The sequence below is a fragment of the Pristis pectinata genome, chromosome 10 (genome assembly GCF_009764475.1).
Source record: "Pristis pectinata isolate sPriPec2 chromosome 10, sPriPec2.1.pri, whole genome shotgun sequence".
Lineage (NCBI taxonomy): Eukaryota > Metazoa > Chordata > Chondrichthyes > Rhinopristiformes > Pristidae > Pristis > Pristis pectinata.
This window is the reverse complement of record NC_067414.1, coordinates 14,846,912-14,870,574: the sequence shown is the minus strand read 5'-3', so window position 1 is coordinate 14,870,574 and position 23,663 is coordinate 14,846,912. Positions and strand designations below refer to the sequence as shown.

The 23,663-nt window shown below is 45.6% G+C and overlaps 1 protein-coding gene across 2 annotated transcripts in view; it reads left to right on the top strand.

Annotated features, from left to right (window-relative positions):
- khdrbs2 (KH domain containing, RNA binding, signal transduction associated 2) overlaps positions 1 to 23,663 on the top strand; it is a 400,663-nt gene that overhangs the window by 167,533 nt on the left and 209,467 nt on the right. For both annotated transcript variants that reach the window (XM_052024890.1, XM_052024889.1), the window contains exon 3: positions 731 to 847. In XM_052024890.1, coding sequence (XP_051880850.1) covers positions 731 to 847 — 117 coding nt within the window. The remainder of the gene's footprint in view (positions 1 to 730; positions 848 to 23,663) is intronic.

Here is a 23,663-nt window from a genome sequence, read left to right as displayed (position 1 = left end):
CCCCTTGCAGCTGGCTGCAGTGGGAACAGAGTGGATTTGCAGGGGACAACTTCCAGCGACCAATCAGGCTACCAACCTGCACGCCTTTGGGATATGGGCGGAAACCAGAGTATCCAGAAGAAACCCACACCGTATGTGCATAGTCCACATTGACAGCATGGGAGGTCAGGATCGAACCCAGGTTGCTGGAACCATGAGGCAGTGTGCCACTGTGCTGATTGGCGGGATCAGGGAAAGTTGAGATCTCAGTCGATCGGGAGTCGGGGAACAGACCAGAGGCTGTGTGTGGAAGGTTTGGTGGTGTGGTGGGTTGGGAAAGGGGTGGGTATAAGAGTGGTGTGGAAGAACGATAGGTGAGTCAGGGAGTCCCTATCTGGCAATACATTTTGAGTGCCTAGAGATCCCCTATGATGCTCACTCCCAGGACAAGCATGCTGTAATTTTCCCTGCAGAGCTCCAAAAGCAGTGCCAGTGAGGCAATTTCACCTGCATCCAGCTCGGAGATCGGATCAGACGTGCCAATGCCAGTCACATCCAACGTGTCCAGTTCAACTTCAGGAGTTAAGCAAAGTGACTCAGAAATAGCCGCCTTTGCCTTTCATTCTGTGGAAGTCTGTTTCCAAAGGAACATCCCTGCACAATGTAATCCATGGACAAGATGAGCACCTGCTCAAAACCCAGAACCTTGATCTTTCAATGTGTGAAAATAGACTTTTCTCTTTTTTTGCAGTTCAATTTTGTGGGGAAATTGCTGGGACCACGAGGTAACTCACTGAAGAGGTTACAGGAAGAAACAGGTGCAAAAATGTCAATCCTGGGCAAAGGATCAATGAGGGATAAAGCCAAGGTAAGGCCACGTGTGATGGCAAATTATTGCGTTGGTTCTTTTTAACCCTGTGAGTGTGACCTTCCCTTTCCAAAACCGACAAATTTCCTGGCATTTTCAGTGGAGACACAAATGACAGCAGGATGTCGGAATCTGCAGCAAAAAATGCGGAACTCAGCGGGTCAGGCAGCATCTATGGACGGAAATGGACAGTTGACATTTCAGGTTGAGACCCTTCATCGAGGCTGAAAGAGGAGAGATAACAAGTGGAAAGCGGTGAGGGAGAGAGGAGACATGAGGCAAGAGCTGGCAAGCGATAGGTGCATCCAGATGAGGAGAGATTTTGAATGGTTCACTCAGAGGCACATAGGAAAAATGTTTGTGTGAGATGGGTTGGAACTATTCCACAATTGACTAAGTATCCAATGATAAAATCATTTTTCTAAACTTGTGTCATTAAGTTGTCAAAAATAATTCAGCTACAAAGGCTGATTGGAAGTATTTTCTAAACAGCTCATATTTAAGGAAAAATAATCAATCTTTGGTTCTGTTTACCTAGTAAAACTCAGCAGTGTAACCCATGGAGATCATGGCTTTTTCATCAATGTTACTAACCAGACTGGAGTTAAATCTGAGAGTGGTTTTATTTTCCAGTGGATCGGGTGTCATGCTGTGCCCAGTGGGAAGTGCTGTCAGCACAAGCCACAGCTCTAGAAACCCCACCCTACTGCTCTGTCAGTTTTCTAGCTCAGCTCTGTCCTCTGCTGGGTCCCCTGGATCCGGGAACTAGGTGCTACCCTGGGAGACTTGGACCGCAACTTCTTGTTCTCATTTCTTGGGAACTGGGCATCACTGACAAGGCCAGCATTTATTGCACATCCAAATTGCCCTTGAGTTTTCAAGAGCAATCCTGAGCTCCGAGATGCCTGTCTCTTTAATTCACAACTCCCACTCTGACCTCTGCCTCTGTGACCTCCTGCACCGTTCTAATGTAGCCCAACATAAGCTTGAGGAACAGCACCTCATCTTCCTTCTGCAATCACCCATACACAATCTAGAATTCAGCAGTTTTAATGTAAACAAAGCTTCCTGTTAGTATCACAACTCAGCCGTAATGTTAATTCGTTTTGTTCTCTCTCCACGGACACTGCCTGATCCTCTGGACATTCCTACTGTTCTTCTTCTGGTTTCAGGTCTCAGCAACTCCTCTGTCTTGTATTTCACAGCTTTTCAATGTCCATTTCCCCTCTCTCTAACTGCCTTTGTTAATGTATTAACCAGGTGACCATAAACATTGGAATCACCTTGGGCTCACCCTATCGGAGATGTTTCCTTTGGCCTATCCATCCCTGCCCTAACCCCCTCTGTAATACAAAACTAATGTGATTTCTCAGTTTTCCAGTCCTGACGAAGCGTGTTCAACTTGAAACGTGAGCTCTGTTTCCCTCACCAGGCACGGTAGTGTAGCGGTTAGCGTAACACTATTACAGCGCCAGAGACCCGGGTTTAATTCCGGCTGCTGTCTGTAAGGAGTTTGTACGTTCTCCCCGTGTCTGCGTGGGTTTCCTCCGGGTGCTCCGGTTTCCTCCCACATTCCAAAGGCGTATGGGTTAGGAGGTTCTGGGCATGCTATGTTGGTGCCGGAAGCGTGGCGACACTTGCGGGCTGCTCCCCCAGAACACTCTACGCAAAAGATGCATTTCACTGTGTGTTTCGATGTACATGTGACTAATAAAGATCTTATCTAGTTGTCTTTCATAAATATGACCAAATCTCACAATATGTGGCTCCTCCGTAAATGAAGCAGTCCGTGCCTATAACAAGACTGAGACAACATCAAGGCACAGGCTAGGTGGCAAGTAACACTCGAGCCACAAGAGTGCCAGTGCACGAGCGACTATCTCCAACCATCTCCCCCAGGCTCACGCCCTGAAACCCGAAGGCTTTTCCGTCATCTACAAGGCTTAGTTCAGGAGTGTGATGGAATATTCTCCACTCGCCTGGATCATTGCAGCTGCTACAGCTTTCAAGAAGCTCAACTCCATCCAGGACAAAGCATCCCACTTGAATGACACCCTGTCCACCATCCTAAGCATTCATTCCCGCCACCATTGACACACAGTTGGGTGGGAAATGGTGGGTGAGGAACGGTGGGGGGTTTGGGAAGGAAGGGGTGGTGTGAGGAGAGGGAAGGTGTGGGGAGAGGGGTGGTGTGGGGAGGGGGAAGGTGTGGGGAGAGGGTTGGTGTGGGGAGAAGGGGGTGTGGGGAACCTAGAGGGAATAGGTTTAAGGTGAGAGGGAAGAGATTTAATAGGAAGCTGAGGGGCAACTTTTTCACCCAGAGGGTGGTCAGTATATGGAATGAGCTGCCAGAAGAAGTGGTTAAGCCAGGTATATTAACATTTAAAAGGTACATGGATAGGAAAGGTTTAGAGGGATATGGGCCAAGTGCAGGCAAATAGACGGGACCAGCTTAGATGGGAATCTTGGTCAGTATGGATCAGTTGGGCTGAAGGTATCCTTTCCATGTTGTATGACTCTACGACAGTTGCTGCAGTGTGTTCCTCCTGCAAAATGCACTGTAGTTACTCACCCAGCCTACTCCAGCAGCACCTCCCAAACCCGCAACCTCTCGGAAGGACAGGACAGCACCACCACCTGCAGGTTCCCCTCCAAGTCACGTGACATCTGACTCAGGAATACATAAGATAAGATATCTTTATTAGTCACATGTACATGGAAACACACAGTGAAATGCATCTTTTGCATAGAGTGTTCTGGGGGCAGCCCGCAAGTGTCGCCACGCTTCCGGCGCCAACATAGCATGCCCACAACTTCCGAACCCGTACGTCTTTGGAATGTGGGAGGAAACCAGAGCACCTGGAGGAAACCCACGCAGTCACGGGGAGAACATACAAACTCCTTACAGACAGCAGCGGGAATTGAACCCGGGTTGCTGGTGCTGTAATAGCGTTGTGCTAACCGCTACACTACCATGCCTGACCATGGGTCCTTCGTCATTGCTGGAACTCCCTTTCCGACAGTGCTGTAGGAGCATCTTCACCAAGAGTGTGAGAAATAAGAGGAGAAGAAGCCTGTACCATCATTGATTAAGATCATGGCTGACCTTATTTTGGCCTCAGCTCTATTTTCCTGCCTATTCCACATAAGCCTCTAGTAACCTATGGTCCAAAAATCTGTCTGTTTTGGCCTTGAATATATTCATTGACTTTGCCTCCACAGCTCCCTGTGATAGAGAATTCTAAAGGTTCACCGCCCTCTGAGAATAAATTCCTTGTCATCTCCAGTTTAAATGAGCAATCTCTTATTCTGAAACTACACCCACTAGTTCCAGATTCACTCACGAATTGAAACATCCTCTTAGCATCCACCTGTCGAACCCTCAGAGAGTTATATGCTTCAGTTAGATCACCTGTTGTTCTTCCAAACTCCAATGAGTATGTACCCAAACTACACAACCTAAGGCAACCTCTTCACCCTGGGAATAAACCTGGTGAATCTTCTTTAAATTGCTTCCAATTCAAATATTTCCCTCCATAAGTAAGAATGATTAGTAAATGCTGGTCTTGTCTGTGACAAGCTCATCCAATATATGGGTAAAAAAAGATTTTATCCTGGGTGGTAGTGATGTAGTATACTCCATTCTTCTGGAGCCCAGAAAACCTCAGGTAAAGTGGTAGATGCCACCTTCTCCCTCTCCTGAGCTGCCCAAGAGATGTAGACAGATGAGCCAATAATCCCTGTGTACTGGAGCGTCAAGGAGTCTTGCCCCAAGAATAGTCCCACCAGAAGACCAACTAGATAAGATAAGATATTTATTAGTCACATGTACATCAAAACACATGTCTTTTTGCGTTACTGAGAATGTTCTGGGAGCAGCCCACAAGTGTCACCACTCTTCTTGCACCAACATAGCATGCCCACAACTTCCTAACCCGTACATCTTTGGAATGTGGGAGGAAACCGGAGCACCCGGAGGAAACCCATGCAGACATGGGGAGAACGTACAAACTCCTCACAGACAGCGGCTGGAATTGAACCCGTGTCTCTGGAGCTGTAATAGCATTACGCTAACTGCTACACTACTGTGCCGCCCCACACCTACTACAGGCTAAAGCTCAGAAGCTTGGCACTGAAGTGCAGCAATCGATTAAAGGGGAGTCCTTTGCAAACAGATGTCTAAAGCCTCTTCATTCCTCAACAAACCCTTTGCAGTGATAGTAAACAGTTTAACAGCTCTCAGTTTAACAGCAGCTTTCAGATAATGGCCCAGAAGAAACACAAACATCTGACTTTTGGAATTATAGGTTTAATCGTCTTTACACCTCTTGTAAGATTCTCCATATAATTCTCATTAAGGAGATTTCCCAGACAGAGTTAATGATCGGGCGAAGCACGCCGTGAATCTAATAGATGATCAGTCGGATTTGATGGCACGTTGTTCCAATCTATTATTGTGCACTGTCATGTACCAAAGCACCTAATGGCACCACACCAACGTGTTAAAACTCAGGAGAGTTTAAGTTCACAGCCAGGCTAGGGAAAAATTGATCGCAGAGAGAAAAAGTTGGGCTTATCATGTTAATCCCCTGCTTGTTGGCTCCACATATTGCTGTTCCCCTCATTGATGAAAGCATTAAAGCTTTACTTTAAAAAAAATGTTATTTATACAGCACGGTAACAGGCCCTTCCGGCCCAACAAGCCCACACGCCCAGTTACACCCATGTTAACCTACTAACCCGTACATCTTTGGAATGTGGGAGGAAACCGGAGCATCCGGAGGAAACCCATGCAGTCATGGGGGGAGCATTGAAACTTCTTACAGGCAGCGGCAGGAATTGAACCACGATTGCTGGCACTGTAATAGCGTTACACTAACCGCTATGCTACCGTGCCATCTGTACTTCAACAGTGTTGAAGTTTAAAACTTGTACAGTACACCCCCGCGATAGGGAGGGGTTGTGTTCCCAGAAAACAGTCCGTATCGCGAGTTTCTACAATGCGAATCTTCAACAAAATTGACAATATTTGTTTCTTTCGCAATTTGTGTTTATTTAGTTATCATCTTCTCATATAAGTTCTTTAAGAGTGAATTTTTGGGCATGGTAGTGTAGTGGTTAGCGTAACGCCTTACAGCACCAGCGACCCGGGTTAAACGTACAAACTCTGTAAGGAGTTTGTAGGTTCTCCCCATGTCTGTGTGGGTTTCCTCCCACATTCCAAAGACGTACGGGTTAGGAAGTTGTAGGCATGCTATGTTGGCGCCAGAAGCATGGCGGGCTGCCCCCAGAACACTCAACGCAAAAGATGCATTTCACTGTGTGTTTTGATGTGCATGTGACTAATAAAGATATCTTACTCTGTATCCCATTTTTGTCGGTACTGATTTGTGAATTCCATTAGGACGAATTTCTGTTACCCAGACCTCCACATCACGGGGGTATGCTGCATTAGAAATGTCTTCTGTGGACATGGCACTGTAACTTAGGCAAGAGGAGGCAGTCTCTCGGTCGCACAGGCTGTGCCAGCCATTGCTGTAGGGATGGCACATTTGTTTCTGAGTTCAGAGTAGAGATGCTACTTCACGGCTCCAGCAACTCGGGTTCAATCCTGGCCTCTGGCGCTGTCTGTGTGAGGTTTGCACGTTCTCCCTGTGATCACATGGGTTTCCCTGATTCCCTCCCACATCCCAAAGATGAGCCGATTGGCAGGTTCATTCGCTACTGTAAATTACCCCTAGTGTAGGTGGGTGGCAGGAGAAGCACGTGGTTATTAACGGGCATGTGCAAGAGAAATGGTTGGAAATAAGTGGAGAATGGAACTGATGCTACAGGGTTCTGTTCCTGAGAACGGCTTGTAATGAGGTTAACAGAAACGGTGTGTGGGAGAGGGTCACAGAAACAGCTGTGATGCGAGAGCAAGCAGGCGCGGGAAGAGCAGCTGTCAGGCGGCCTCACTGACAGCGAGTGCGTGAATCTGCTCAGCACTCCCAGTTCTACTCATAGAACATAGAACACTACAGCACAGTACAGGCCCTTCAGCCCACAATGTTGTGCCGACATTTTATCCTGCTCCAAGATCTATCTAACCCTTCCCTCCCACATAGCCCCCTATTTTTCTATCATTCATGTATCTATTTAAGAGTCTCTTAAATGTCCCTAACGTATGTGCCCCCACAACCTCTGCCAGCAGTGCGTTCCACGCACCCACCACTCTCTGTGTAAAAAACTTAACCCTGACATCCCCCTTATACCTTCCTAAAATCACCTTAAAATTATGCCCCCTCGTGTGAGCCACTGTCACCCTGCGAAAAAGTCTCTGACTGTCCACTTGATCTATGCCTCCTATCATCTTGTTCACCTCTATCAAGTCACCTCTCATCCTCCTTCTCTCCAAAGAGAAAAGCCCTAGCTCACTCAGCCTGTCCTTATAAGACATGCTCTCCAATCTAGGCAGCATCCTGGTAAATCTCCTCTGCACCCTCTCTAAAGCTTCCACATCCTTCCTCTAATGAGGCGACCAGAATTGAACACAATACTCCAAGTGTGGTCTGACCAGAGTTCTGTAGAGCTGCAACATCACCTTGCGGCTCTTGAACTCAATCCCCCGACTAATGAAGGCCAACACTCGATACACCTTCTTAACAACCCTATTGACCTGCGTGGCAACCTTGAGGGATCGATGGATGTCAACCCCAAGGTCTACCCGGCTCCACCCAGCCTCCCCAGTTGTCGTGGTTTGGTGGAGGGTGTGGGGGGGAAGGGAGGTAGTGGGGAGAGATGGTAAGCAGAAATGCCCTGTTCTCACCTGCCCCACAGCAGCCAGCAAATCCATCCCCATCTATCCAGCCGGTCTCCCAAACGCTCATTGGTACGTATGAGGTGCCCGTAAGTGTTGGTAACCCAGGGAGGGCCTGTATTGCTCTGAGAGCTGGTATAGGCTCATTGGGCCGAATGGCTTCGTTGTACATTGGAAGGAGATGTGAGGTTGATGCTTGCTCCGGTGACCTGGAAGTGAAGTGCAGGCTGATGTTCCGGTGGGATACAGATGGGGTGCTGTGCAGTTGTTCAACTGAGCTGTGCAACTGAGTGATCCTCTGATCTTTTACATGGACACATAAAGAATGGGCAGTGCCACTAAACCAGGCAGTGGTGGATTATCTTCCATCTCCACTGACTCTCATTCCTAGTGACGTTCCCCTGGTGCTCTGGTTAATTGTTATCCACCAACCGACATCGCAGCAGGGCAGTATCTGCTCAGTTATCACATTGCTGTCTGATGGGACTGGGATCTTGCTGTGCACTCCCTGCTCTACAGTAGCGATCACCCTCCAAAAGCACACAGGCAGAGGAAGTTGGAAGGACGTGTTGAAAGGGTTGAAGATGAGGGGGGTGAAAGAGGTTCAATACAGCCAAATTCCACACAGGGAAAATGACGAGAATGCAGAGCTTTGTTGAAAGACTATTTAACATTAATGTGTCATGTTAATCTTATTTTGTATTAATGAGACGTAAAGGATAAAATGGCATCTGGTCGTAAACTGACTTGGAACACCAACCTCAGTTCTAAATATCCTTTTCTTTCTGCCTGATTTATTTTATGCGGTCTTTGGAAAATGTTATTAATATTGCTTGTCCTTGGGGTTTGAGGGATGTTTTCTAAAGTGTTAGTCATGGCTTGGTAATCCAGTGGAGCATTTTTGTTGTCAGTCTTTTACAAGGGTGAATGTTTTAGCTTTGTCTGTAGAGTGAGAGCCCATTGCTCAAACGTACTAAAAACTGATGCACTGCCCTACTCCCCACACCACTCGCCAGTTAGGTTGTGTTCACTTCAGTGAACTAACAAAGACTGAGCATCTTTGTCGATTGCTGGACATCCCATAGAGGACATCACTTATTATTTCCTTACAACACAGAAGGAACCATTTAGCCCATGCTGGGTTTCGGAGCATCGCCAACAACCCAGTTCCCCCACTTATTTCTCTGTAACTTGTGCTCTTCCAGTTGCTCATTTAATGGACAGCACCTGAGGTCAGGATCAAACCTGGGTCACTGGAGTGTGAGGCTCCCTCCACCACCGCGCCACCCAATGAGCTTCACAGACAGCTAAGTAGTTTTGGAAGTGTGGTCACTGCAGTAAGAAGTGTGGTGGCCTGCCTGTACACAGCAAGATCACACAGATGGCAACAGAAGCATGACCAGAAATGACAGCATCAGGAGTTAACAGGAGACAAGAGATTCTGCAGATACTGGAATCTGGAGCAACTCAAAAAGCACTGGAGGAACTCAGCGGGTCAGGCAGCATCTATGGAGGGAAATGGACAGTTAACATTTCGGGTCGAGACCCTTTGTCTGGTATCATCTGGTGAATAGAATATGCTTGTCCAGATGAAGGGTTTCAATCCGAAATATCACCTATCCATTTCCCTCCATAGATGCTGCCTGACCTGCTTTGTTCCTCCAGTGCTTTTTGTGTTGCATCATGAGTTAACACCTTGGTTGCCTGTCTAGTTCCAGACTGCCCATGGGATAGGGGTTTACTCCTCTCATTATTGGGACCTAGATACTTACCAACAGGTTAAAAGGATATTGAAATTAGTTTTTAACCCTCAGAGGTGAAAATTTCAAGTCTCCATACCCTGGCTATAAAATAGCACAGAAACAATCAAAGGTAGCTTGATTTTAAAAGCACAAAGTCATGCCTCATAAATTTATTAGCATCACCAACTGAATTAGTGGGTAAATGATATCTGGTGAACAGAATATACTTACTTGTACTTTTCAAAAAGCATTGATAAGGTACTGCATCTAAGGCTTTTAAGGAGATAAAGGCTGAGAATTAATGAGAAAGCAACCAGCTGGATTGAAGATTGGGCCAGTAATAGAAATCACTGTGATGATAAATGGATAGAAGTCTTTCTGATTAGTAAGTGCTCTTGAGTTCTGATAAGGTGTCTTTGCTGTTTACACTGTTCTGAAATGATATGAGGATAGGGAACTCCAGTCACATGAGGTTTAATGAAGACACCAGGCTGTGTGATCAGTTTCACACCTCAAAAAGACTGATAAAGTTCATAGGATTTTAAAAAATGATCTGCAGCTCGGCAAAATAAATTGAAATGTGAGGGATGTTTGGTGCAGAAAAGATTTTAAATGTGCAGATAATGGATGGGTGTCTGTTAAACAGGAGAAAATGGAAGGTGTGTGACAGAGATTGTCAGCCATTCATTGGAAGCAGTGGACTATTGTTTGTGCATTTAATTTCAACCTGGGATGAACTTCATTTCTGAGAATTCATGTCATAAATATGCTGATATTCAAAGTATGAATAAACTGACAATTCTGCTGCACATTCCACAAGCTCAGGGTGTCCCAAAGTCCTTTACAGCCAGTGAGGTGCCTTTGATGAGAGATCACTGTTTTAACTTCTTAGGAAACATGGGAGCACAGCAAGATCCCACAAAAGCAATGAGGCTAACACCAGTCTATTGTGAGTGATACCTGAGAAGTAAAAGTCAGCCAGGTTTTGCTTTGCAGTGTTAAAGGCACCACGTAAATACAAATTAATGTTGTAATGCATGATGTATGTCATAAGCCTCAATTCTTGAAGGAGTCGCCAAACCAATCCCAAAATTGGAATGAAAATTAGGAGCAACAAACAAGATGCTGGAGGAACTCAGTGGGTCAGGCAGCCTCTGTGGAGGGAAATGGACAGTCGACGTTTTGGGTCGAGGCCCTTCAGTTGGAGTGGTGAAATGAATGACTGAATGAAAATTAGGGTTCCAGAAACCTTCAGTCTGTCCCATTCTCCCACTCTCCCTTGTACCGTCAAATGTGAGCGGGGGCGTGCAGCCTGAACTGGAGTCCGGAATGTGGGCGGGAATGTGTGGCCGGAACTGGTGTCAGGAGCAAAACAGGTCGGGATTGTGGGGTGGTGTGGAGCGTACAAGCTGAAACTCACTGGGTCTTAGTTCCTACTCCTTTTAAATTCACCAGGCTCGCTGGGAAATATATTATAATACTGCCTAACATGTATAAAAAGTGATCTATAAGTGTGTTTGTGTATTAACAGGATTAACATCCAATAGTCTGGAAAATCCGTCAATCTGGCATCAACAAAGTACAATAAGATAAGATTTCCTATTAGTCACATGTACATCGAAACGCACAGTGAAATGCATCCTTCTTTGCGTTGAGTGTTCTGGGGGCAGCCCGCAAGTGTCGCCACGCTTCCGGTGCCAACATAGCACGCCCACAACTTCCTAACCCATACGTCTTTGGAATGTGGGAGGAAACCGGAGCACCCGGAGGAAACCCACGCAGACACGGGGAGAACGTACAAACTCCTTACAGACAGCGGCCGGAATTGAACCCCGGTCGCTGGCGCTGTAATAGCGTTCCGCTAACCGCTACACCACCGTACCTGCGCAACAAGACAACATGCACCACAACCTGACCCACCAACACCTTTGTACCACAGGCTGCAAGGGTTCTGGATTATCGGAGTTTTACTGTATTGAGGGAGAGAGAGGCGGTGGGAATTTCGTAGCCAGGGGTCTTGACACCCAAAAGGAATGGCTACTAGAAGCAAAGCTTTAAAAATTGGAGATGAACAGGAGATCCTGTTTGGAGGAGCAAGAAGCTGTGAGAAGGTTGCAGAGATAGAGGTGCTCCATAGATTGGGGCTGGTCAGCTTGTGGAGGGATGAAGAATTGCCAGACCAAGGTCCAGTTCAGATCAACAGGCGAGGGGGCTGTGGAGTCTTGGATGAACTCAGGTTTAAAGAGAGAGAAAGGTGAGAAGCAGCCCTGTAAATTGGTATTGGTATTGGTTTATTATTGTCACTTGTACTGAGGTACAGTGAAAAACTTGTCTTGCATGCCGTTCGTACAGATCAATTCATTACACAGTGCAGATACATTGAGTTAGTACAGAGTGCATTGAGATAGTACAGGGTAAAAACAATAACAGAATACAGAGTAAAGTGTTACAGTTACAGGGAAGTGCACTGCAGGCAGACAATAAGGTCATAACAAGGTAGATTGTGAGATCAAGAGTCCATCTCATCCATTCAATAGTCTTATAACAGCGGGATAGAAGCTGTCCTTGAGCCTGGTGGTATGTGCCCACAGGCTCCTGTATCTTCTGCCTGATGGGAGAAGAGAGAAGAGAGAATGACCCGGGTGGGTGGGGTCTTTGATTATGCTGGCTGCTTCACCAAGGCAGCGAGACGTATAGACAGAGCCCATGGAGGGGAGGCTAGTTTCTGTGATGTGCTGTGCTGTGTCTACAACTCTCTGCAGTTTCTTGAGGTCCCGGACAGAGCAGTTGCCTTACCAAGCCGTGATGCATCCAGATAGGATGCTTTCTATGGTGCCTCAAAAAAAATTGGTGAGTGTCAGAGGGGACCTGCCAAATTTCTTTCACCTCCTGAGGAAGTGAGCTTTCTTGGCTGGGGTGTCTTTGCATCTGGCCTCTTTACTTCATTAAAGGCACTATATAAATGCAACTTATTGATGGCTTATTAGATGCTTCTCACAGTGTTTGACTACAAGTGTACATGATCCATATTTGTGATTTAAGATTGAGATAACCTGACATGGAGTTATTCTAACACAGCCACACAGTCAGTGGTGAACTGACAAGTTGCTGTACTTGCGACGTCTGTAATCGTCATTATACATACAAAAAGGGCTGGACAAGGAAGATGCAGAGCTGCAATCTCAAAGGAAAGGTCGTAGTAAGGGGTTGGCCATTCAGGGCAGAGATGAGAGTAAATTTTTTACACCCAGACCATGGTGAATCCTTGGAATCAACCACGATCCTGTTGAATGGTAGAGCAGGTATAAGGCGCTGAATGGCCTACCCCTGCCCCTTCTATTCCTTATGTCCTCAATGTTTTTTGTTGACTGTTCTGAAGCATCAGCAATGAAACAAAGAAATAAAACACTTGTAAGCTGGTTAGCTTGCTGGCAGTACACCAAACCTCTGGTTCTTGTAGGAAAGTAATTTCAGGGCTTTGAGGAAGGAGCAGAGTGTCAGAACTAATTAAACAGTCCCTTCAAAGAGCCAGTATATGTACAACAGGCCGAATGGCTTCAATGTGTGTTCTCTAGCCAAGGAAAAATCCGAAGAATTCACATTCACTGCTGAGCTCCACTAACCTCTCTCTTAATCTTGAAAAATGCTGATCCCAAAACTAAAGATAAATAAAATATGTTTTAGATTTAACACGTATTTAAAGTCAATTGTACTGTTGTCCAAAAAAAAAAGAAACCTATTAGTAAAGATTCCCTGGAGGACATGAATTGTGTCCTCCTAACAACAGCCAGAAGTACGTATTGACATTTGAAAACAGGAAACACAGGGGACCAGATGGCTTTTTAATGCAATTCAATACATACCGATTAAAATAATGTGAACAACTTTATTTCAAAGAGATGAGGTTTAATGAGCTTCCTAAACTGCTTAACAGAAGAAATTCATTCAAAAGCCTGTGGTGATGCATTCCAAACGATAGCTGTTCTAAGCTAATAAAGACTTTGAAAATGTACAGTGATGAGGCAACTTAAAATTCGAAATAGAAGCACTTTAAGGCTTTCATTGCGAGAAATGAAAGTAAAACTCCTTGTGAACTTTACTGACGATTCCTTGTGATAACAAAGATATTTTGGTCCTCCGGGGTTGTGAGTTTGAAATTTCACCCAGTCAAAGTTGGAGGTATATGGGAGAAGCAAACGCAGTGGAGAGTTGTTACACCCACCCAGCGGCTGGAGCTGGCTGTTAGTTTCTGACGGAAGTCTTGAGGGAGTCCTCAATGCATCCATCCTTACTTCAGTGGGTGCACTCTAATGAAATGGCAAACACAAGAAAACAGGGGCAGGGAAAGGCTACCAGGTCCCTCCAACCTCTCAATCATCATGGCTGACCTACCCAAGTCCTCAACTCCTCTTCTGTGCCAGTTCCCCATAGCTCTCAATTCTCTCATCTTTTAGATATTTATTAAGCTCCTCTTTAAATGCCCCCAATGATCTGGCCTCCATAACATTATAACAACATTTAAAAGATGTTTGGACAGGAAGATGGATAGGAAAGGTTTAGGGAGATATGCGTCAAACACCGGCAAATGAGACTAGCTTAGATGGGCAACTTGGTCAGCATGGATGGGTTGGAACAAAGGGACTGTTTCTGTGCAATGTGACTCTATAACTCTAACTCTCCAGAGAGTTCCATAGGTTTGCCACCCTCTGTGAGAGATCAGTTTTAAATTACCACTCCCTAATCATGTGACTGTCCCCCCTAGTTTGAGACTCTACTACTAGTGAAAACATCTCAACGTCAACCCTGTCATACCCCCTCAGAATCTTACATGTTTCAATAAGACCATCCCTCATTCTTCGAAGGATGAGAATGTATCTGCTGATCTGCTTCCTGTGTCTAATGTTTCCAGTGAAACAGAGCACCAACTGTTCCTAAATCAACTCCAATATACCATTCATGATGCTTAACAATGAACTGCCAGAGTTGACTTATGCAAGAGGTGTTAGGCAGTTGGCCGAGATATTATTTTGAGAGACTCCTCTTCTCTCTCAGTAGAAGGTGTCCTCCTAGTATGCTGGCCAATACTTATTCCACCACTAACATCACAAAAGGCAACTTATCCAGTTGCGTACAAATTGGCTGCAACATTCCCTGCATTACTGCCATGACTGCACTTAGTTATCCACAGCAGTGCATTGGCACATCTTGGGGTCATACAAGGTACATGTAAATGCAAGTCTTTCTTTTACAATCCTTGCTGCATGTGGAAAGTGGAATTTTCTGAGATGAGATGTTGTGCACATCACTCACCCTCTAACAGTAATCAGGGGATGGACTCCTTTGAAAACCACTTGCTTTGGGTAAATTCTAGAGGTTTTGTCACATATTTTTCCTCTGCATTACAGTTGCATCACTTTGTGATTCTGGGTTTTAATTTAATCCTGGGAGTTAATCTGTTGAGAGAGGAGGAGAGGGCGATTTCTACAGGTTCTCCCTAGGTTATGTTCTGAGAACTGTTCATAAGCTGAGTAGTTTGCAATCGAATGTGCAGCTTCTCAGCAATATAGTTAAATAAAAACAAAGGCCAACAAAGGGCAACGTGTAGTTAAACCAGAGTGTTTAACCCAACCATTCAGATTTCTCTGCAAGATGCAGGCACAGTAGTGTAGCGGTTAGCGTAACGCTATGACAGTGCCAGTGACCGGGGTTCAATTCTGGCCACTGTCTGTAAGGAGTTTGTACGTTCTCCCCGTGTGTCTGCGTGGGTTTCCTCCGGGTGCTCCGGTTTCCTCCCACATTCCAAAAACGTACGGGTTAGGAAGTTGTGGGCATGCTACATTGGCGCCGGAAGCGTGGCGACACTTGCAGGCTGCCCCCAGAACACTCTACGCAAAAGATGCATTTCACTGTGTGTTTCGACATACATGTGACCAATAAAGATATCTTAAACCTTACTGCCACGAACCGAGTTCCTGTGGGGCAGAAAGTGTCTGCAGCTCCGCTGCAGCATCAGATCCATCCCACCAGTCTCCCACTTATTCATACGTACTGGTTGTACGTTAGTCGGGCTTTGTAACCTGAGGAGGAACTGTACTAGGATACTGTCTACTTGCTGCTGCTGGGAAAAGATTCCTCCAGAGTGTGGAGGAGACTTACGGGAATATGAACACAAGGAATAGGATCTGGAGTAGGCCATTTGGTCCTTCAAGTCTGCTCGTATCATTCGTTTAGAACCTGGCTGATCTCTTTTACCATTCCACCTTCCTACAGTGTTTTAGAATTGAGCAGTTTCAGTTGCTTTCAGAAGGCGGAGGTAAAGTTTAGTTGGGGCAGCAAATCGCAGGGGACATCAGAAGAGTAAAGAGCAGAGGGATCTAGGAGTCCATATCCACAGATCCCTGAAAGTCGCCTCACAGGTGGATAGGGTAGTTAAGAAAGCTTATGGGATGTTAGCTTTTGTAAATTGAGGGATTGAGTTCAAGAGCCGCGAGGTAATGATGCAGCTCTACAAAACTCTGGTTAGACTACACTTAGAATACTGTGTCCAGTTCTGGTCGCCTCATTATAGGAAGGATGTGGAAGCGTTGGAAAGGGTGCAGAGGAGATTTACCAGGATGCTGCCTGGTTTAGAGAGTATGTATTATGAGGAGAGACTAAGAGAGTTAGGGCTTTACTCTTTGGAGAGAAGGAGGATGAGGGGAGACATGATAGAGGTGTACAAGATATTGAGAGGAATAGATAGAGTAGACAGCCAGTGCCTCTTTCCCAGGGCCCCAATGCTAAATACAAGAGGGCATAGGTTTAAAGTAATGGGTGGGAAGTTCAAGGGAGATATCAGAGGGAGATTTTTTACCCAGAGAGTGGTTGGGGCATGGAATGCCCTGCCTGGGGTGGTGGTGGAGGCAGGTACATTGGTCAAATTCAAGAGATTACTCGATAAGCATATGGAGGAATTTAAAATAGAGGGATATGTGGGAGGAAGGGGGTTAGATAGTCTTAGGCGAGGTTTAAGGTCGGCACAACATTGTGGGCCGAAGGGCCTGTATTGTGCTGTACTGTTCTATGTTCTAAATAAGAAATGACCGCTTTCACTGGCAGCTGGCTTGGAAACTGGAGGACACAGCTTTAAGATAATTGGCAAAATCATAGTCACTAAAAAAGAGGGATGTGCAGCGCCAAGATAAAACATTAATCAATGTTAGGCTTTGAATGCTTGAACGGCTTATTTTAATTATGTATATTTAAGTCTCTTAAGCTATGTGTGTGTCCAACTAGACTAACACAGGATGAGGATAGTGCATCTGTAATGAACTTGAGGCAGGCACCTATGCTTATATGAGCTGCCTTTTTTGTTTCAGTGTATCTGTCCTGTACTCTGGTCTCCTGTATTCTGGCAGGCACGGTCAGCATAACACTATTACAGCGCCAGCAACCTGGGTTCAATTCCAGCCGCTGTCTGTAAGGAGTTTGTACGTTCTCCCCGTGTCCGTGTGGGTTTCCTCCGGGTGCTCCGGTTTCCTCCCACATTCCTAAGACGTACGGGTTAGGAAGTTGTGGGCGTGCTGTGTTGGCACCAGAAGCGTGGCGACACTTGCGGGCTGCCCCCAGCACACTCTACGCAAAAAGATCCATTTCACTGTGCGTTTCAATGTACATGTGACTAATAAAGAAATCTAATGTCCAACCCTATGCAGGAGATGGGGTAGAGACTGAATTATTAGGAATGAAATTGTTGATGTCCCCTTCACCTCTGAGTTGGAGGGTTAAAGGTTTGAACACTGCAGTGACTGACACAACAGTACAGTGCTCTGGGGGTGCTACACTGTTAGGTACCAACGTGAAATATTGAACCAGTGCTTCATCTGGCCTTCCAGATGAATGTGAGGCTTATTGAAGGTGGGCAGGAAAGTTATCCCTGGCGCCCTGGCCAGTATTCCACACATTGGCAAAGTCATTGTTTGTAAAGTGCTTTGGGAACTCTGGGCTGTGAAAGTTACTCTAAACATGGGAAGTATAAGGTAGAGAAACAAAGGACTGCAGATGCTGGAATCTAGATGAAAAACACAATGATGCTGGAGGAACTCGGCAGGCCAAGCAGCATCCGTGGAGAAAAGCAGGTGGTCAACGCTCCGGGTCAGGACCCTTCTTCAGGACTGGCTGCCTGACCTGCTGAGTTCCTCCAGCATCGGAGTGAAGTATAAGGTCAGCAGGCACTGGAGCACAGATGCCCATTCATCGCAGCTTAGAAATCAGGGAGCAGAAGTGGAAAGACTCTGTCAAGTAGAAAGTCGTCCCAAGCCACTTGCCTTCTCCTGATATGTAAATATGTATCAGCCAAGCTCTATATTGCCAAAGATGCAGTTGCAATTTCCACTGTCTCCATTAAGGCTCACCGTCCAACACCGCAGCATTGAGCAATGTGATGTCCCCTCTGTTAGCCTGCAGAGCATTCCCCTTTGTCTCTAGAAATACAGGGAGAATTCTTTCGTTTCCTGTCCAGCCTATGATGAATGGGGCCTGCCTTATCAATTTGGCAAGTTCCAGTTCCCTTTATCCATGGCCCTGCAAACTTCCAATATTTATCTAACTCTTAGACCCCACCCACCCTGGACATTCTCTCCTCCCCTCTCCCATCAGGCAGAAGATATAGGAGCCTGAGGGCACATATCACCAGGCTCAAAGACAGCTTCTATCCCACTGTTATGAGACAATTGAACGGTTCCCTTATACGATAAGATGGATTCTTGACCTCACAATCTACCTTGTTATGACCTTGCACCTTATTGTCTACCTGCACTGCACTTTCTCTGTAGCTGTGACACTTTACTCTGTATTCTGTTATTGTTTTCCCTTGTACTACCTCAATGCACTGTGTAATGAATTGATCTGCAAGACAAGTTTTTCACTGTACAAGTGACAATAATAAACCAATACCAATAATGAATCTCCTTCCATCACCATTTCAGGCAGCACACTACAGGTGAGAACAACTCCCTGCACAAACACGACTCCCTCCCTCTCCCCTCAGCTTCATTAGCTGTCAACCTTAAATCTGCATTCAGTGGCTATCAGCCTCCCGCTGGTGGATACCATTTCTCCCAGTCCACTTCATTGTTACTCCCCATAAGTTTGGACACCTCCATCAAACCTTTCTTCAGCATCTGTGCTCTGCGGAGAGCAATTTCACTTGCTCCAGTCCCACAGCAGAACTGACTTTATTTATTTATTTATTTCATTAGTGGGCTGCAGAATGTTGCTGACATAAAATAGCTTCACATCAAAAATAATTTATTCTGTGAACCCACTTGAGACATCTGTGTGTGCAAAGGTGATATATTATTAGAATTCCTTATTCTCTTTCTCTCTAGAAATTAATCAGAATTTCTCTTTAGCCTATTTAAACTGTCCTTTGCACTCGTTTCCCCTGTTACCGACTTCCACAAGTTAATTGCCTTCTGATGAAAAACTCTGGTTTTCTTGTTGCTAATTCTTAATTCATGTCCTTTGGTATTTGAATTTCTCAATCACAGCAGACAGTTTTCTTGCCTTAGTTTTGTGAAGCCCTGAAAACTTTGATTAAAAGATTGTGAAGCCGCTCTTTGCCCCAAAGGAGAATTGCCAAGTGTTTTGATGTTGGATTTTCAGTATCATAATTGTTTGCCTCAACACGTCATCCGTTTCTTTTCTTATTCCTTCTTATATTCATGACAATGCAGAAGGCCATTCAGCTCCCATTTCCTCCTCTCTGTATTTCCTCATAGCCCCTACAGTTTATTCTCTCCCACACATGCCCCTTTTGACTCTTTTTATTTGCCATTAACCTTCTTTAGGGGTGTTGCCTATTAAATGCAGAGAAAGATAAAACACACCAGACAATGACTTTGCCCAACAACTAAACTTTATTAATCACAATTAGTTCAAACAACTCAAAAGATTCACTAATAGGTGCAAACAAGACTCATTATCTCTTTAGTTTCACAACCCTTTTACTTACACAGCTCTTTAGTTTACTTTCAAACTTCCAAAACCCACTATCTGTACCCAGATGTTAGCTACTCTCGATGACCCTGGCTGGGATTTGATCTTGGCAATTTCTTCCCTGAGTCCTTCACTTCTTCTTCAGTGGTTGGTCCAGAGTCACTGCTGTCAGTTATCTCTATAAGGCGCCTTCTAATACATTTCTTTGCATATCTTACAGACGTTGCTAAGTTCTTTATTTCCAATTATACGGCAGTAAGTCCAGACCTTGTCCATACAAGGATATATTTCTTTAACCCCTTCAAGTTCCTGCTGGCACCATTCTACAATTATCTCAGCCACCGGTTCCTTAATTAGCAGGGTGTCTGTGCTTTTGAAATCTATCAAACTGTCCCTTTGATAAGATGTCAGTTCCCAAAACATTCCCATTTGCTTTTTTGGTCCTCTGGATAGTTCGCAGGGGGAGAGGTCACAGCGATCTCAAGCTATGTTCTCACGTTGATACCGACCAAGTGTCGAACCTGTGACCTTCCTTCGCTGTGCTGCTTTGCTCTTGGTTCTCGGCGTCTCTCTCCAGCCGGCAGAGTGTCCTCCCAGAGCACGACAGGACACTTTAGATCTCTCTGGCTGCTACAGGGACAATTCACAGTGGCTAATTAATCTACCATCAGATGTGGGAGGAAACCCACACCATAGAAAGCATCCTATCTGGATGCATCACGGCTTGGTAAGGCAACTTCTCTGCCTAGGGCTGCCAGAAACTGCAGAGAGTTGTGGACAGTGCCCAGCACGTCACAGAAACCAGCCTCCCCTCCATGGACTATACCTCTCGCTGCCTTGGTGAAGCAGCCAGCATAATCAAAGACCCCACCCACCCGGGTCATTCTCTCTTCTCTCCTCTTCCATCGGGTAGAAGATACAGGAACCTGAGGGCCCGTACCACCAGGCTCAAGGACAGCTTCTACCCCACTGTGATAAAACTATTGAACGGTTCCTTTATACGTTGAGATGGACTCTTGACCTTACAATCTACCTTGTGGCCTTGCACCTTATTGCCCTGCACTTTCTCTGTAGCTGTGACACTTTACTCTGTATTCTGTTATTGTTTTTACCCGTACTACCTCATGTCACTCTGTACTAACTCAATGTAACTGCACAGTGTAATGAATTGATCTGTACGATCGGTATGCAAGACAAATTTTTCACTGTACCTCGGTACAAGTGACAATAATAAACCAATACCAATACAGGGAGAACGTGCAAACTCCATGCAGTCAGCACCGTAGGTCAGGATCGAACCTGAGTGTCTGCCGCTGCAGGGCAGCAACACTACCTGCTACGCCAGCGTTCCGTCAAAACTTCACTGAGTATTCCACGTTGGTGCCTTCCAAAGCATTCAGTCTATGTTCTACTAAAGTAAGAGGTGACTAGATTGAATCGTCAACGGTCCTGAGCGGTCTTTGACAGGACAGGGCTCACCGTTTAAAATTAGGGGTCACCCATTTAAGAGCAAGATGAGGTGAAATTTTATCTTTCAGAGGGTGGTGAGTCTTTGGAACTCTCTTCACCAAAGGGCAGGGGAAACAGAATCTTGGAATATTTCTTAAGGCAGAGGTGAATAGGTACTTGATAATCCAGGATGTGAAGGGTGGGATGTGACGTTGGGGTGAGTATCCATGGTGTAATTTGGATGGCAGAGCAGGTTCGAGGGGTTGTGTGGTCTAATCCTGCTCCTGATTCACGTGAGTTCTTTAAGTTTTGCCATTCAGCCCACAGAGTGTCTTCAGAATGAGGGCACGGCTGTGCCGATAGGCTGGATGAAGTAGTGTGGAAGGAGGACCATTGTGGACAATAAATACAGCATGGATCAGTGGGGCTGAATGGCCTGTTTCAGCGCTATCAGTTTGATATAAAAGATCATTGCCAGCACCATCCTTTCAGAGAGTGAGTCCCACATTATAATAACTGGCAGAGGCGCAGTGGGTAATGCTGCTGCCTCACAGCTCCAGTGACCCGGGTCTGGTTCTGACCTCTGGTAGAGTTTGCACATTCTCCCTGAGGTTTCCCCTGGGTGTGCTGATTTCCTCTCACATACCAAAGGCATGGTGATGGGCTAATTGGCTGCAGTGAATTAGCCCTTGGTGTAGGTAAGTGGCAAAAGAAAATTAAAAGGGAGTTACCTGTTTTTCCTTATAACACGGAAGGAGACTGTTTGGCCCACTGAGTCTGTGCTGGCTCACAGAGCAAACCCATTCCCACTAATTTTCCCTTTAACTTACTCTGTCACATTTCCAACAATTCCACCATGATTCTACACTTCCCTCGATGCTCTCAGTCCTGATGCAGGGTCTCAACACAAAGCGGCCATCCCTTTGCCTCTACAGAAGCTGCTTGACCCGCTGAGTTCTTCCAGCTGATTATTTTTTGCATTCTACCTAAATATTTTGAACTATTTTATTTTCACTATTCATCCATATAAAGAACGCTATAAAATGCAAATATACCATTAAAATTACACTGAATATACACTACTAGCGCCTCTGATGAAGGTCAGTAGTGGCTATCCCCAAGGGGTGGCGGAGTGGCTCTGTGTCACGGAGGGTCGTTGCTCCTGCAGACAATGCTTCACACTTTTAACATAAAAGGAATGCATTTCCCATTGTCAGATCGGGTTATTTTCGAATCCACAGGTTCTTTCAGGAGTCCAAGAATGAGCTGAAAACAACTTGGTGAAATTGGGAAAATTTAAAACAAAGAAACAGTCACAGAGCACATGGCACTATCTTTACTACTAAGAAAGCAAGAGAGAGATTAACAAAAAACAACATCTTTTATACCTGAGATAAGAGGTATAACAATAGTCCAATTTGGAAACGTATTAGATACTTGTGGCCAAACCAACCAATGAAAAAACACATATTCACCTGATGGACGAACCAATAAATGAGGAAGCGGCCATTCCTTGTGCAGCCACTTGAGGTGTATTAAACACTATACATGTTAAAAACTAATTAAAACAATTGAATCCAACACCATCAATCCCTGGGACTTGAAACCATCTTTTGAGATGGAAAAGATTGAATCAGATCTTAAGTTGACAGATGTTGAGACTGAGGGCTGTCTGGAAGACTAAATATGGATGAGTCAGCTGACTGTAAAGTAATTGTGGATATTAGATGACACCGGGAACTGTAATTACTGAGGATGCACCCTTGGCCTCAGTTACTTCCTAAGTAGCTCATTTACAGTGTAGAATGGTGATGCATACTTATGGGTCCATTCTCACGGTACACCTGTCCCATTTAAAACGCTCAGTGGGGGTTGCGGGGGGAATAAGAGTCAGCTAAAACCACTCCCAGCCTTCATCACTGATAGCTGATCAATCCTGCGAACTCTTAAGTTTGTCAATTCTTCCTTCCCAGGGAGAATATTCCACAATAACAGCAAAGGGTTTTTTTTTAATTTATTCATGTTCTGAGATCTGGCTAAGCCCAGCATTTATTGCCCATCCCTTGCAGTCCTCAGTCACAGAGTCCACAGCACAGAAACAGGCCCTTTGACCCATCAAGACCGCGCCAACCATCAGACACCCATTCACACCAATCCTGCACGAATCCCATTTTATTCCCCTCAACTCCCCCACCAGTTTCCACCCTTAGCTTACACACCAGGGGCAATTTACAGCAGCCAGTTGGCCAACTAACCGGCATGTCTTTGGGAAGTTGGAGGAAACTGGAGCACCCGGAGGAAACCCAGGCAGTCACAGGAAGAGCGTGCAAACTCTACGCAGGCAGCGCCGGAGGTCAGGATTGAACCCAGGTCACTGGAGCTGTGCGGCACTACTTAAATGCACCACTGTGCCGCCCCCTTCTGGTATACCATAGTGAATTAGAAAAATATTCCTCTCCAAAGTGTGTTCCTTCCAACTGAGGTTCCAGATCAGTGGCACTGAAGTACTCAATTGATTGGTGAGGATGACATTTCACGTTACCTGGGACAGACTCCTTCACTGCGATGCCCTTCCACTCACCCTCCTCCCTACACCACATCCAGCAAATGGTGATGAAAAAGAAGTCAGCCATTTAGAAAGAACATCTGTACTTCCCCAGCTGAGTGCAGCAGTAAGCGTATGGTGTAGAAGGTGCGGGCATACAGTCACAGAGTTACACAGGTTGGAAAAGGCCCTTTGCCCAACTCGTTCATGCTGACCAAGTCGCCTGCCTGAACTAGTCCCATTTTCCTGCGTTTGCCTCAGATCCCTCTGAACCTTTCCTGTCCATGTACCTGTCCAAGTGTC